The 13,399-nt window shown below is 48.5% G+C and overlaps 1 protein-coding gene across 1 annotated transcript in view; it reads left to right on the top strand.

Moving 5' to 3' along the window:
- The window catches only part of STX8 (syntaxin 8), a 295,947-nt gene that overhangs the window by 24,193 nt on the left and 258,355 nt on the right, over window positions 1–13,399 (top strand). The window contains exon 4 of the mRNA XM_062216055.1: window positions 8,530–8,640. Within this exon, the coding sequence (XP_062072039.1) occupies window positions 8,530–8,640 (111 nt within the window). The remainder of the gene's footprint in view (window positions 1–8,529; window positions 8,641–13,399) is intronic.

Genomic DNA, 13,399 nt, shown 5'->3' with positions numbered 1-13,399 from the left:
TTTTGCTTTTCTGGACCATCGAAGTTTCATCTTCTCTAAGAGAGGATTATACTTTGCAAGGTTGTTCGGAAAGTTCAACGGAATTTAGTATTTTAAATGTTGATTTATTTATTTGAAAGTCAGAGTTACAGAGAGAGGAGAGGCAGAGAGAGAGAGAGAGAGAGAGAGAGAGAGAGAGAGGTCTTCCATCCGCTGGTTCACTCCCTGATTGGCTGCAATGACTGGAGCTGGGATGATCCGGAGCCAGGAGCCAGGAGCTTCTTCCGGGTCTCCCACGTGGGTGCAGGGACCCAAGGACTTGGGCCATCTTCTACTGCTTTCCCAGGCCATAGCAGAGAGCTGGATCGGAAGTGGAGCAGCCAGGTCTTGAACTGACACCCATATGGGATGGCGGCACTGCAGGCTGCGGCTTTACCTGCTACTCCACGGCGCCGGGCCCCCATGGAATGTTCTTAAAGCCCAGCCCCCGTCACCGTCGTTACCAGCACTGATGAACTGTGCCGCCTTGGGCAGGTTGCTTACTTCTCATCCTGCTTGGGCTCAGGTGTGAAACAGAGATGCTAGAAGTCCAGTGGGCCTGCTGGATTGCAGTGAGGGTTAGATTCTCTGCAGGGAGACTGCTTCAGAAATAGCTAAGTCCTCCGAGGCTTGGCTGCTGTCTGCTGTTTTACCATCCATGTAAAAAATGCCGGCTGCCATTGAGAGTTCACGGACAGTCCTCCCTTCACGGAGTTCATCATCGTGTGGGGTGTTTACGGCACAGTGCACAGATGACACTGCAATAGTACTTGCCAAACGTGGCCAGCGCAGGCAGCAAGGCGGGGACTGCCAGGTTCGAGTCCCGGCTGCTCCACTTCCCATCCTGCACACCTCTAACGAGCCTGGGAGAAGAGCAGATCATCCAGCATTTTGGCCCCTGTCACCCACATGGGATATGCGGCTCCTGGCTTCAGTCTGGCTCAGCGCCAGCTGTTGTGGCCATTTGGGGAGAGAACCAACGGATGGAGGATATGTCTCCTCTCTCTCTCTCTCTCTCTGTCACTTTGCCTTTCAAATACATAAATCTTAAAAGAAAAAAAAAAGACTTGGCCTTGGTAGAGTCTGTTGACTTAAGAAAGTGGGCCAGGAAGTCTTCTGGCCCCTGAACCTCACACTGCGCCCTTACAGTTCTGTTACGGCCTGGAGAAGCAATTACCTGCACACGCACTGCCAAAAAGCAAGGCTTACCGAAACGCTTCAGCCTTCTCCCAAGCCAAGGGAGAATTCCGGAGCTGGAGAGGGGCCGGCGTGTCCTGTGGCTCTAGCAACTTCATCAGCTTCTGCTCACGTGGCCACCTACCCGTGGGATGGGTCATCGCCTGCACAATCCTTTGACCCCTTGTTAAGAGCATCCCTGACATGTGCTTGGCCGTTGGTCCCTTAACCTGTCCACCTGTCCCTTACCTCTTATGTTCTCTCTCAGTAGATTGAAATAGGATAGAAAACCAAGAGATGGAGTGTTTGTGATGGGATCATTTTTAGGTTTTTCCAGTTTTACAGGGATCCTTGGGGAATGTTTTTTAATAAGTATTGCAGGTTGAGTTATCCACATGTGGAATGCTTAGGCCCAGAAGTGTTTGGGATTTGTTTTGGATTTGTAGACAGTTGCATCTATATAATGAGACATCTTGGGGTTGGGGCCCAAGTCCAAACATGAAATTCATTTATGTTTCATGTATATACCTTATATGCATAGTCTGAAAGTAATTGAATGCAATATCTTAAATAAGTTTTTGCATGAAACAGTTTCTATGGTAACGGAGTTTCCTACTTGGGTCATCACTCTGGCATTCAAAAAGTTTAGGATTTGAACCATTTCAATGCTCGCCCTGTACCAGTTTTGTTTTTAACTGGATTTTAAGTGGTAGAAGGTTAAGTGAGCAGTGGCTGGGAGCGTCAGGCTGAGAAGCCCCAGATGGTTGGGTGGGCAAGGCCAGCTTGGTGCAGTGGGAAAAGCCCTGGCTCCAGTCCAGGCACGTGGGGAAGCTGGGCCCTTCCTCTGCTGGTGAGAAAGACGAGAGTCAGCCCGGGGTAATGCCCACGGCCTCTCGCAGCATCGAGCGTCTGTGACTCTGTTCTGCAGTCACTAATCCGTAAAATGCAATCACTGGCCGGCGCTGCGGCTCACTAGGCTAATCCTCCTCCTGCGGCGCCAGCACATCGGGTTCTAGTCCCGGTTGGGGCGCCGGATTCTGTCCTGGTTGCCCCTCTTTCAGGCCAGCTCTCTGCTGTGGCCCAGGAGAGCATTGGAGGATGGCCCGAGTGCTTTGGCCCTGCACCTGCGTGGGAGATCAGGAAAAGCACCTGGTTCCCAGCTTTGGATCAGCGCAGTGCGCCAGCCGCAGTGGCCATTGGAGGGTGAACCAATGGTAAAGGAAGACCTTTCTCTCTGTCTCTCTCTCACTGTCCACTCTGCCTGTCAAAAAAACAAACAAACAAAAAACCGCAATCACCAAGTTTGACTGCTCTCGAAACTGATGTTCCTTCGTTGTCACTTCATTGTTAACATGACTTTAAAATCTGTGATTAGTGTCTGCTGAATTTTAAAACTTACCCTTATTGTTGTAAAAAGCACTTTGTACCCATACATATGCTTCTTAGTTTTTCTCCCGTGACTCCTCCCTGTCTTCCTCATTCCCATCCTGTCCCGTTGTGTTCTCCCGAGCTCCCGCTGTTGGTGGTTGGCACCTGTCACGCCAGCTTCTCCTAGGCCTGACATGGGAATATGTAAATGCAAAGTTCTTCTGACGCAAAGGGATTGTACTATCCATACTCCTATGGTTTTGTGACTTGTGTTAGTAATTAGTATGGGGTAGTGTCAAACAATACTCAGTAAACAGTAGGTTTTCTTCACACCCCGAGTCCTTACAGGTGATTCTTTGTGTGTCCATCCAGAAATTTTCTGAGTGCATGCAAACATATGAAGATACTTCGAAAAGCTTCTAGAAAAATGGAACTGAAGATTATTTTGGTGCAAAAGAGTTTAAAATCTGTGCATAGTTTTTTTCATAATAAACATTTTCCATGAATTTTTTTAAAGACCCCCCTCATATATGCCCATCTTATTTTTAAACTTTATGTTATATATTTGAGAAGATGGTAGAGACACCTAAAGACACACAGAGATAGTTCCCATCATACAGTTCAGTCTCCCAAATGCCTGCAACAGCTAAGCCTGGGCAGGGCTGAAGCCAGGAGCCAGGAACTCCATCTGGGTCTTCCATGTGGGTTGCAGGGAACACAAGCACTTGAGCCAACACCTGCTGTGTATTAGTAGGAGGCAAGAATCCGGAGCAGAGCCAGGACTCAAGGCCAGGCACTCCAGCATGGTATGTGGGCATGCCAACCATCGTGTTACCAGCTAGGCTACACGTGGCTCCACTCATTTCTTAACTTGGCATTAGCATAATGTTCACTGTTCAGCTACTTGTTGCTTCTGCTTTGTTTTTCCTTTTGGAGATTAATCCATACCAAGTAATCCCTGTGTTTTGGTAAGTGCTCAGAAAAGTGAATTATCATCATCATCATCAGTGCATAAACAACTTTTTTTAGGCTGCAACACATTCCATTGTAGAGATGCAGTTGTTTCTTATTGATGGACATTTAGGATGCTTCCAGCGGTTAGTGGAGATAAATAACACCGCAGTGAACATCCTCACTGCTAAGTCCCCATACAGGTGTGTGAATGTATCTGCAGGAGGAATGTCTGTTGAGAGGAATGTGCCTCTTACATTTTGTTAGACATTTAGAAGGCAGTCTGGCAGTGGGTGAGGCCTGTTTACCTTCTCCCCAGAAGGTGAGTGCCTTGTTCCTCATCCACTTCCAAGGGTGCCTTGTCACCCTTTCCCAGCCTGATAGGGCAAAGTGACATCTTGCATTTATCTTGCATTTCTTTAACTAACATGAAACTGAATGTCTTTTTTTTTAAGATTTATTTATTTATTTGAAAGTCAGAGTTCCATAGAGAGAGAGGAGAGGCAAAGAGAGAGGTCTTCCATCCATTGGTTCACTCCCCAATTGGCTGCAATGACTGGAGCTGGGCTGATCCGGAGCCAGGAGCCAGGAGCTTCTTCCAGGTCTCCCATGCGGGTGCAGGGGCCCAAAGACTTGGGCCATCCTCCACTGCTTTCCCAGGCCATAGCAGAGAGCTGGATCGGAAGTGGAGCAGCTGGGTCTCAAACCGGCGCCCACATGGGATGCCGGTACTGCAGGTGGCAGCTTTACCAGCTACACCACAGCTCTAGCTCCTGAATGTCTTTTCATTTAAGACATTAGTGTTCCTTTTTTCCATGCTTAGTTATGTCTTTTGCCCTTTTTTTCATTTGCCACTATTAATTGGTCACTTGTGATTTTATTTTGTAGTTATTTAAAATTTTATATAGTGACACCTTCTAGGTTTTCCTTCACGGCGCCTAGGGTTTCAATTTTGCTTGGAAAGATTATTCCTGCACTCAGATTGTTAAAACACTCTCCCGTGTTTTCTAATACTACAGCCACAATTTTATTTTTGAATGTTTAAACCACAGAGCCATTTGAATATGTGCTTAATTGTGATACCGGATTCTAGTTCAGCAGATATTTGCTTGTGGAGTTGGTGACTGAAATCCCCCAAAATGCAAAGGTTGCCAGGGCAGGTGGAACATAGTACACGTGGCAAGGCTAGGTGGTATTGTGACCTAGTTAATAGTTGGCATAATTTAAAATTCCCATTATGGCCTGTGTGATTATATATATTATATTATATTATATTATATTATATTATATTATATTATATATGTATTTTATTTGTTTGAAAGGCAGTTACAGAGAGGGATAGGGGAGAGGGAGAGAGAGAGAGAGAGAGAGAGAGAATTTTCATCTGCTGATTCATTCCCTAAATGACTGCAATGACCAGGGCTGGGCCAGGCTAAAACCAGGAGTCGAACTCCACTGGGGTGGCCCATGTGGGTGCAGGCATCCACTTCTGCTGTCTTCCCAGGCACATTAGCCAGGAGCTGGATTAGAGGTGGAGCAAGTGAGACTGAAGCTAGTTCCCAGAGGGAACACCAGCATTACAAGTGGCAGCCTAACCCACTGTATCACAATGTTGGCCGCAGCCTGGGAAATTCTTGTCACACCTTCTGTTATTTTTTAGATTTTGTCATAACTTCTTTTATGTGGAAGAAAAACTTTCTGCTTTATTGACAGTTTACCATTAATTTTTTTTTTTTTTGACAGGCAGAGTGGATAGTGAGAGAGAGAGAGAGAGACAGAGAGAAAGGTCTTCCTTTTTGCCGTTGGTTCACCCTCCAATGGCCGCTGCGACCGGTGCATCTTGCTGATCCGAAGCCAGGAGCCAGGTGCTTCTCCTGGTCTCCCATGCGGGTGCAGGGCCCAAACACTTGGGCCATCCTCCACTGCCTTCCTGGGCCATAGCAGAGAGCTGGCCTGGAAGAGGGGCAACCGGGATAGAATCCGGCTCCCCAACCGGGACTAGAACCTGGTGTGCTGGTGCCGTAAGGCGGAGGATTAGCCTGTTAAGCCACGGCACCGGCCAGTTTACCATTAAATTTTAAAAAACATTGAGGGGCCGGCGCTGTGGCACAGTGGGTTAATGCCCTGGCCTGAAGCGCAGGCATCCCATATGAGCGCTGGTTCAAGACCCGCTGCTCCACTTCTGATCTAGCTCTCTGCTGTGGCCTGGGAAAGCAGTAGAAGATGGCCCAGGTCCTTGAGCCCCTGCACCTGGGTGGGAGACCCAGATGAAGCTTCTGGCTCCTGGCTTCGGATCGGCGCAATTCTGGCCATTGCAGCCAACTGGGGAGTAAACCAGTGGATAGAGGACCTCTCTCTCTCTCTCTCTCTCTCTCTCTCTCTGCCTCTCTTCTCTCTGTGTAACTCTGACTTTCAAATAAATAAATCTTTAAAAAATCGATATTCTTGACATTGCATTGGTAAAAAGGCTAATATTTGGCTGTTTTATTGCTGTAGAGGAAGCATTCAAGCTCCCTGTTTCTTAGTTCCAATTGCTGCTTCATCGTTTCCAAGATAAGGTGTTTAGTGACTATCAGTCCAGCAGGAAATAGAAAGGTAATGGTAGTAACTTGACTCAGGAAGGGATGGCATTCTGGAATGTGGAGAGAACTCATTTTTCATTTTTTAAATACCTAAAGCTACTAACACTGCTCAATTACCTTGGTTTAGGGGAGATTATAATTTTTCTTTTTTGTGTATTTGAAAGACAGAGTTCCGGGGGGGGGGGGTATGGTGGGGGGGGAGAGAGAGAGAGAGAGAGAGAGATCGATCTTCCATCTGCTGGTTTGCTTCTCAAATGGGCACAGTAGCAAGGATCGGACCAGTGCAGTGCCATGAGTCAGGAACTCCATCCCAGCCTCCCACATGGGTATCAGGGACCCAAGCACTTGAAACATCTTTCACAGCTTTCCCAGGCACATTAGCAGGAAGCTGGATTGGAAGTGGAGCAGCCAGGACTTGAACCAACACTCAGGGTGTGCTAGCGCTGGCTTAACCCTCTGGGCCACAATTCTGGTTAGCTTGTTCTTGTCTGTGCAAAATTAGCAAGAAAAATACAGATTCCCCGGGCAGTGGGCCTGCCACTACTTGATTCTGCCAGTTTCTCAGAAACTTCCTGCGACTAGATGCAGTGTTTTATTTATTTTTATTTTTTATTTATTTTGACAGAGAAAACGATTTATGAATCCAAAGCAGCAGTCTCACTCATGTCTTGTTGTTACTAGGTCTAGTTACTTGTGGCCAGGGCTACTTTGACCCACCAGCCTTTCAGCTGTAATAAACAAAGGCAATTTAATAATAATAAAAAAAAAGGTTAAAAACCAGATAAAACTGAGTAGGGCTGGCTTATTTCTGTGATTACTTTTTGTGTCTAGTATCAGATATGTCGTTTCTGAAGTTTTGTTGTTAGCTTTCTCCAAAACTCATGCACTTTATGCCATAAAATTTCTCCTTTGATATGTCCTTTGTTTTTTAAAACACTCACACACACACACACACACACACAAACACACACAATACAGCATAGTAGAGCTTGTATGGCTTCAAGAAAGCTAGTATATAAAATCTGAGATTTAGTCCTGATTTTATTTTTTAACCTTCACTCATGAACTGTCTTGGAAAAGGTAGTACAGATTATCTGGTGTTGCAGGTAAAGAAATTAGGGTGATAAGTGTTTCAAGGCAATAGACAAAAAAAAGTGGGGGGGGGGGGGGAGGAGACTACAGTGCTACCCTTCAAACTCCCAGCCTAGGACACTCACTAGAGTAAAACATTAAAATATGGTTATTTCTTTGTGGTTTTCCTTAAAGGTCAAACAGTGCCTTTTAGTAATGACCTGATGGTAACACCTTCTACCAGATATATTCCAGGTACATTAGTTAGGTGTTACCATGGAAGAAAGAGAGACCATCCCTCTCCCCTTTCCAGAAACAAAATCTTAGGGGACTGACACTCGTCATTTAAGACCTAATGACTTGGGGCCGTTGCTGTGGTGCAGAGAGTTAACGCCCTGGCCTGAAGCGCTGGCATCCCATATGGGCGCCGGTTTGAGACCCAGCTGCTCCACTTCCAATACAGCTCTCTGCTATGGCCTGGGAAAGCAGTAGAAGATGGCCCAAATCCTTGGGCCCCTGCACCCGCATGGGAGACCTGGAGAAGCTCCTGGCTTCGGATCAGCACACTCCGGCCGTTGTGGTCAATTAGGGAGTGAACCATCGGATGGAAGACCTCTCTCTCTACCTCTCTCTCTGTCTCCCTCTCCTCTCTCTGTGTAACTCTGACTTTCAAATAAATAAATAAATCTTAAAAAAAAAAAAAAAAAGACCTAATGACTCACTGAGCCAGGTTGCCCCATCAATAGAAAAGAAAGTCATTTAGGTGCTGGTCACTGGGAAGAAAGCCCTACGTACCTAGTGCATTTCTCAGTGAAAGAACTTGCACAGGAGCATAGACGGTTACACCTTTGCTTGCAGCGACAGCATCCCATATCGGTGCCAGTTCAAGTCCCAGCTGCTCCACTTCCCATCCAGCTCCCTGCTAATGCACCTGGGAAAAGCACTCTGCACCCACAGGGAAGACCCAGATGAAACTCCTGACTCCCGGCTTCGGATCAGCCCAGCTCCAGCCATTGCAGCTATTTTGGGGAGTGAACTAGCAGATGGAAGATTCTCTTTCTGTATCTCTGCCTTTCAAATATATTAAAAAAAAAAAAAAAAAAAGAGCTTGCACAGCAATCCAGGTCTGTGTGTGTAAGTCCCTCTGTGGTGGCACTTACGTCAGGGTACTTTACCTGCAGAACCAGTGAAGTTGAAGGTCCGAGCAGGGCATGCAGAAGGGTGGTTCAGGTCTCCTCTGGGTAGTGTAGTTAGTCTGTAAAAAGAAAAAAAAAAAAAAAAAAGCAAGAACTGCCCTGGGGAGTTCCTCCCAGGGGAAACGAGGTAACTCATCCACCATTGGGCCTTAACATGACGTCTACAGAACTCAGCTGGAAGGCGATCGGAGACAGAACCTGCTGGACGACCTCGTAACTCGGGAGAGACTGCTCCTGGCATCCTTTAAGAATGAGGGCACAGAGCCAGATCTGATCAGGTACGGTGTTTTCCTTTACAGGGACCGCGCGGCGGGTACTACAGCTGTTTCCTGAAGGCCTTAAGTTCCTTAGTGAAATACACCCCATTTATTTATAGCATCTGATAATTTCTATTCCATTAGATGTAGTTCAGCGTTTGTAAGCTGAGTCTGTGTAGCCAAATCCCATCTCGAAGGGAGCATAGAATAGGGATGAAGTCAGAAAAATTCTCCTGCATTCTTTGGTTGAGTTTTATGCTTTGTTTGCTATCCTGAAGTCACTATTTGGAAAAAAATGAGTGTTTTTTTTTTTTAATTGGCATATTGTAAAAATGTGTCCTGAGAAGACTGTAGCAGGGTAGAGGAACAAGGCAGCTGGATCCTTCTCCCTGGCCTTGGCCAGCAGGTGATTCGCCTTCTGAGAGTCAGCAGCTGCTCTGAACTCGGCTCTGTTGGAGAACCCAGCTTTTCCAAGGCTGAAGTGGATAAACCATAAATTGTGACATCTTTGGAACTGGCCTCCCCTTATCCTCACTGTGGGAACCAGGACAGAAAGAAAGGAGCTCGGGGTGGAAGCCAGCCTCTCCCGGTCTCCTCCACCAGGGCTGCTGTGTTCATGGGGGAGGGGCAGCATCTTCCCTCCAAGTTCCTAGTTAGGGACAGTGTGGCTTCCCCAGGGCAGCCATGCTCGCGCTCAGCCACGCACCACCAGGCTCCACTTCAGATAGTTAAATCAGAGTGGGGCTGGGAGAGCCCGGTGGGAGGGTCCCAGGTGGCTGAAGTTCAGCCAGGATTGCAAACCACGCCCTAGCACGAGCCCACGAGGAGGAGGAAGCAGCTTTTTTCCCTCCGTGTTGGTTCCAGCAGTGGTCGGGGTTTTCAGAACGCGATTACTAAACCCGGAGGGCTAGACACAGTGCCGTTGGTGATGCTCTCTCGGCAGTGCCCTGGGCAGGGTTTTTAGGTGCAGACGGGCTCCTGTGGTGGTGGCCTGGTTACCGCCGTTCCCCATAGTTGGGCGGCAGCCTTCGGTGTCCTGGCTCCAGGGATGAAGTAAGTGGCCGAAGACAGTGATCCGAGTTGGCGAGATGGAACAGGCAAGCAAAGGAATCGAGGGTGAATAGAAAGTCCCATCTTTGTAGAAGGACCTTGCCATTGAAGGAAGGGGTCTTTTTCAGTCTGTATGCTACTAAGGGTTTAGTAGTGGGGGTTGGGGCCAAGGAGAGAGGTGGTGGTCAGAAGCAGGGAAGCATTTAAATAGTCCTGGGCAATGGGGGGCTCGTGGCGCAAGCCCTTCCTTAGGCGTGCTGAGAGAGGGCTGGCACCAGGCAATTTGTTCTTCCCTGTGTCATATCATGATGACGGATGGGCCAGCCTAGGAATTGGGTCTTCTTCGTGGCTTCGTTGTGTTTTGTCCCCTCTACTTTTTTTAACTTTATTTTTACCAGCAACAGAGAGAACGGTCTTCCATTTATTGGTTGACTTCCTAAGTGCTTGCAATAGCCATGGCTGGGCCAGGCTGAAACCAGGGGCCCGGAACTCCATTCAGGTCTCGCAACACAAGTGGCAGGGGCCCAAATCCTTGAGCCATCCTCCCCTGCCTCCCAGTCTGCATTAGCAGAGCTGCCAGGACTCGAGCCAGGTGCTGCGATACGGGATATGGACGCTCCAAGCATGTGCTTAACCGCTATTCCACAATGCCTGCCCCTTACTCGTCTTTTTTTTTTTTTTCTTTCTTTTTAATCACCTCTGTTCTCTCTTGTGATACTTTCTATATGAGGGCACTTCAGAAATTCATGGAGGGGCTGGTGCTGTGGTGTTGTGGGTAAGGCTGCCACCTGCAGTGCCAGCATCCCATATGGGAGCTGTTCGAGTCCCGGCTGCTCCACTTCTGATTCAGCTCCCTGCTACAGCCTGGGAAACCAGTAGGAGATGGCCTAAGTGCTTGGGTCCCTGCATCTGCATGGGAGACCTGGAAGAGGCTCCTGGCTTCAGATTTGCCCAGCTCCAGCTGTTGCAGCCATTTAGGGAGTGAACCAGCAGATGGAAGATCTTGATCTGCCCCTGACTCTAACTCTTTCAAATCTTTTAAAAATCATGGAAAATGGAATCAAAAGATCAGTTTATTCTGATGCAAAAAAATTTGAAGTCTGTGCCTTTTTTCCCCCTAATGGCCATTTTCTGTGAGGTTTTTGCAGACCCCTTGTATGCATGGATTTCAAGAATTTTCTGAATATGTGTCCAATAGTAACCAATCTTTTAATTCCTTTTTCCATGAACTTTCCGCAGTACCTTCGTGTCCCTGCTATTCCAAGCACCACCTGCAGCTGAGCAGGGTCAGCACACCTGGGAGCCAGTTAGACTGGGAATCAGCACCTGTGTTTTGACGAGCTCCTTAGTGCTTTGTAGTGTTGGTTCTTAATTGTGGCACTTTGCGTCAGAGTCCCCTACGAGGCTTACTGGGGGGAAAAGGAAAGAAAATACAAGTATCGGGACCATACACTTGGAATATCTGATCTGTAGTCTGGAGGGAGGCCTGGGCTGCAGCCAGGCTGGGGGCACACTCCCCGGGTGACTCTCGTCCACTTGCACTGGCTGTGACACTAACAGCCGACACCTGTGTGTGTTTGCCGCGTGCTGGGGGTTGTGCTCAGCGCACCTGTGTGTGTGCTCAGGTGTTCTTGATAACCCATCTTACACATGCGGCACCTGGTCGTCTGCCTGCCTGTTCTCCTGTCCCAGATGTTTGTTCTGCCTCCTCTCTCCTGGTGCTCTGCTTGCTGTCTTTTGTCTTCTTAGAAAACAGTCTCGGATTCTAACTGTGGAACCAATGGCTGGCTGTGACTTGTCTTCTGGAGGTTTTTTTTTAGCCGAAGCCACCTCGAGCCCTAGGATTAGAACCAAAGTAATTGAATCAATGGGAACATTGTGGGTGGGTGGGCTGGCAGGTTAGCAGCATAGGTGATTTTTGGGTGGCTGCCCCCAGGGCCTATGAAGTCCTGAAGCTAGGGGTGCCTCCTGTTAGGCTGACGGACACAGTGGACCTAAAGCTGCTACTTCAGGTGAGTGTGTAGTGCCGTGGGACAAATGGAAGAGAAACTGATTTCAGGGTAAAGGGAGACCTGAGGGTTGAAAGAACTAAGGGGATGGCCATACTTCACTGAGCTGCTGTCAAGATGGACATGAGGGCAGCAGATAGGTGTATTGTATCGGAATCCAAGAATAGAAGTCTAGAAAAATGCAGAGTGGCTCCTGGAAGAATTCTGTTCTAGGATGATATGAGTGCGGTTTCTTAAGGAATGACGTGGAGAAGGGACAGACGGGCATGACAGCCAGGCTCGGCCCATTCCATTCTTGGCCGGGAGCGTGGCTGAGAGGAAGGAACCAGCGTGGCCTTTGGATTCTGGTCACCATGAAGAAAGATCATTGCAGGTGCAAATAGGAACGAGAATGGCGAAATGGGAATTCCGCTCTCGTGACCGTCCGTTGGAGCATCCTTGTTGGGCTGGGGTTGCTTTAGACCCGTTGTATGCAGCCTAACAGCAGTGGGTCTTACATCTACCAGGCCCCCAAGTACAAGTCCTGTGGGCGTTCCAGGGGAGTCTAACCACAGAAGTGCGTTGTAGATAAAACCATCCTCTGATAGGGTGTGGAAGTCCCTGGGAAATCTCCAGGGCTCTGTAAGGTTGCACTGACCCGAGTAGTCCTTGGGGAGAGTCCGAAGCGTGCGCATGAGGGAGGGAGTGCTGAAGCCAGAGGACACAGTTTGAGAGTTGAGGTTGAAGTCACTAGTCTTTGTCAAGAGAGTTGATTTTGTCTTCACCACCACCAGTCTCCATCTAGAGGTGCTCCCTGCACCCTCAGTTTCTCTTCCCTGGTAACTGGTGGGCCCCACCTCTGAGTGTCGAATGACGGTGTAGACAGCCAGATCCAGTTCACCGTTCTGTGGGCTCCTCCTCACGTCCTGAGTGCCAGCAGAAGTGCATTTCTTGGAGAAACTTCGTTTCCCTCTGTGCTAGTTGGTTTCTCTGGTACCTCCGATAACTCGGAAAGATTTCCTTAGTCCTCCCCAGTTAGGTGTGGGTTCTGGTCTCCTCCAGCATTTTGGTTGGCTTCTGATGTTTTTAAGATTTATGAGAGGCAGGGTTACAGAGGGAGAGACAGAAAGATCTCATCCGCTGGTTCACTCTCCAGATGGCCATAATGGCCAGAGCTGTGCTGATCCAGAGCCAGGAGCTTCTTGTGAGTCTCCCACACAGGTACAGGCGCCCAAGCACCGGGGCCGTCTTCCACTGCTTTCCCAAGCTATAAGCAGAGAGCTGGATTAGAAGAGGAGCATCCAGAACTCAAACTGGAGCCCGTATGGGATGCTTGTGCCTCAGGTGGATGCTTACCCCATTACACCTTGGCGCCAGCCCTGGCTTCTCTGATTCTTGATCCCGGGGAGGTCACTTGGGTTGCTTTGTCACTTTGGGGTGGGAGCTGCAGAAAGACGTTGGCCAGCAAAGCTTGTGAGAACGTTACAGCGTCACAGACCTGCACTCTCAGGCACATTTTTTCACTGATGCCAGACTAAACCACAGTACACACAGAGAGCTGGGGTTCACCTGCTCGTCGGTCACCTCCCAGCCCACAGCAGCTGACAGCAAGACCCCACGATCAATCCTTGGAACCTAGACAGCTTCTCTTTTTTCCCCTGTTTTCTGATGACTTCGTATAGCCTCCTTTCCGGGCTCCCTTCCCCATCCCTCGCTCCCTGGAGTCCTGCTACTCCTGCCTC

The sequence above is a fragment of the Lepus europaeus genome, chromosome 18 (assembly GCF_033115175.1).
Source record: "Lepus europaeus isolate LE1 chromosome 18, mLepTim1.pri, whole genome shotgun sequence".
NCBI lineage: Eukaryota > Metazoa > Chordata > Mammalia > Lagomorpha > Leporidae > Lepus > Lepus europaeus.
Note: the sequence above shows the minus strand (reverse complement) of the source record. Positions and strands in the feature narration are given on the sequence as shown.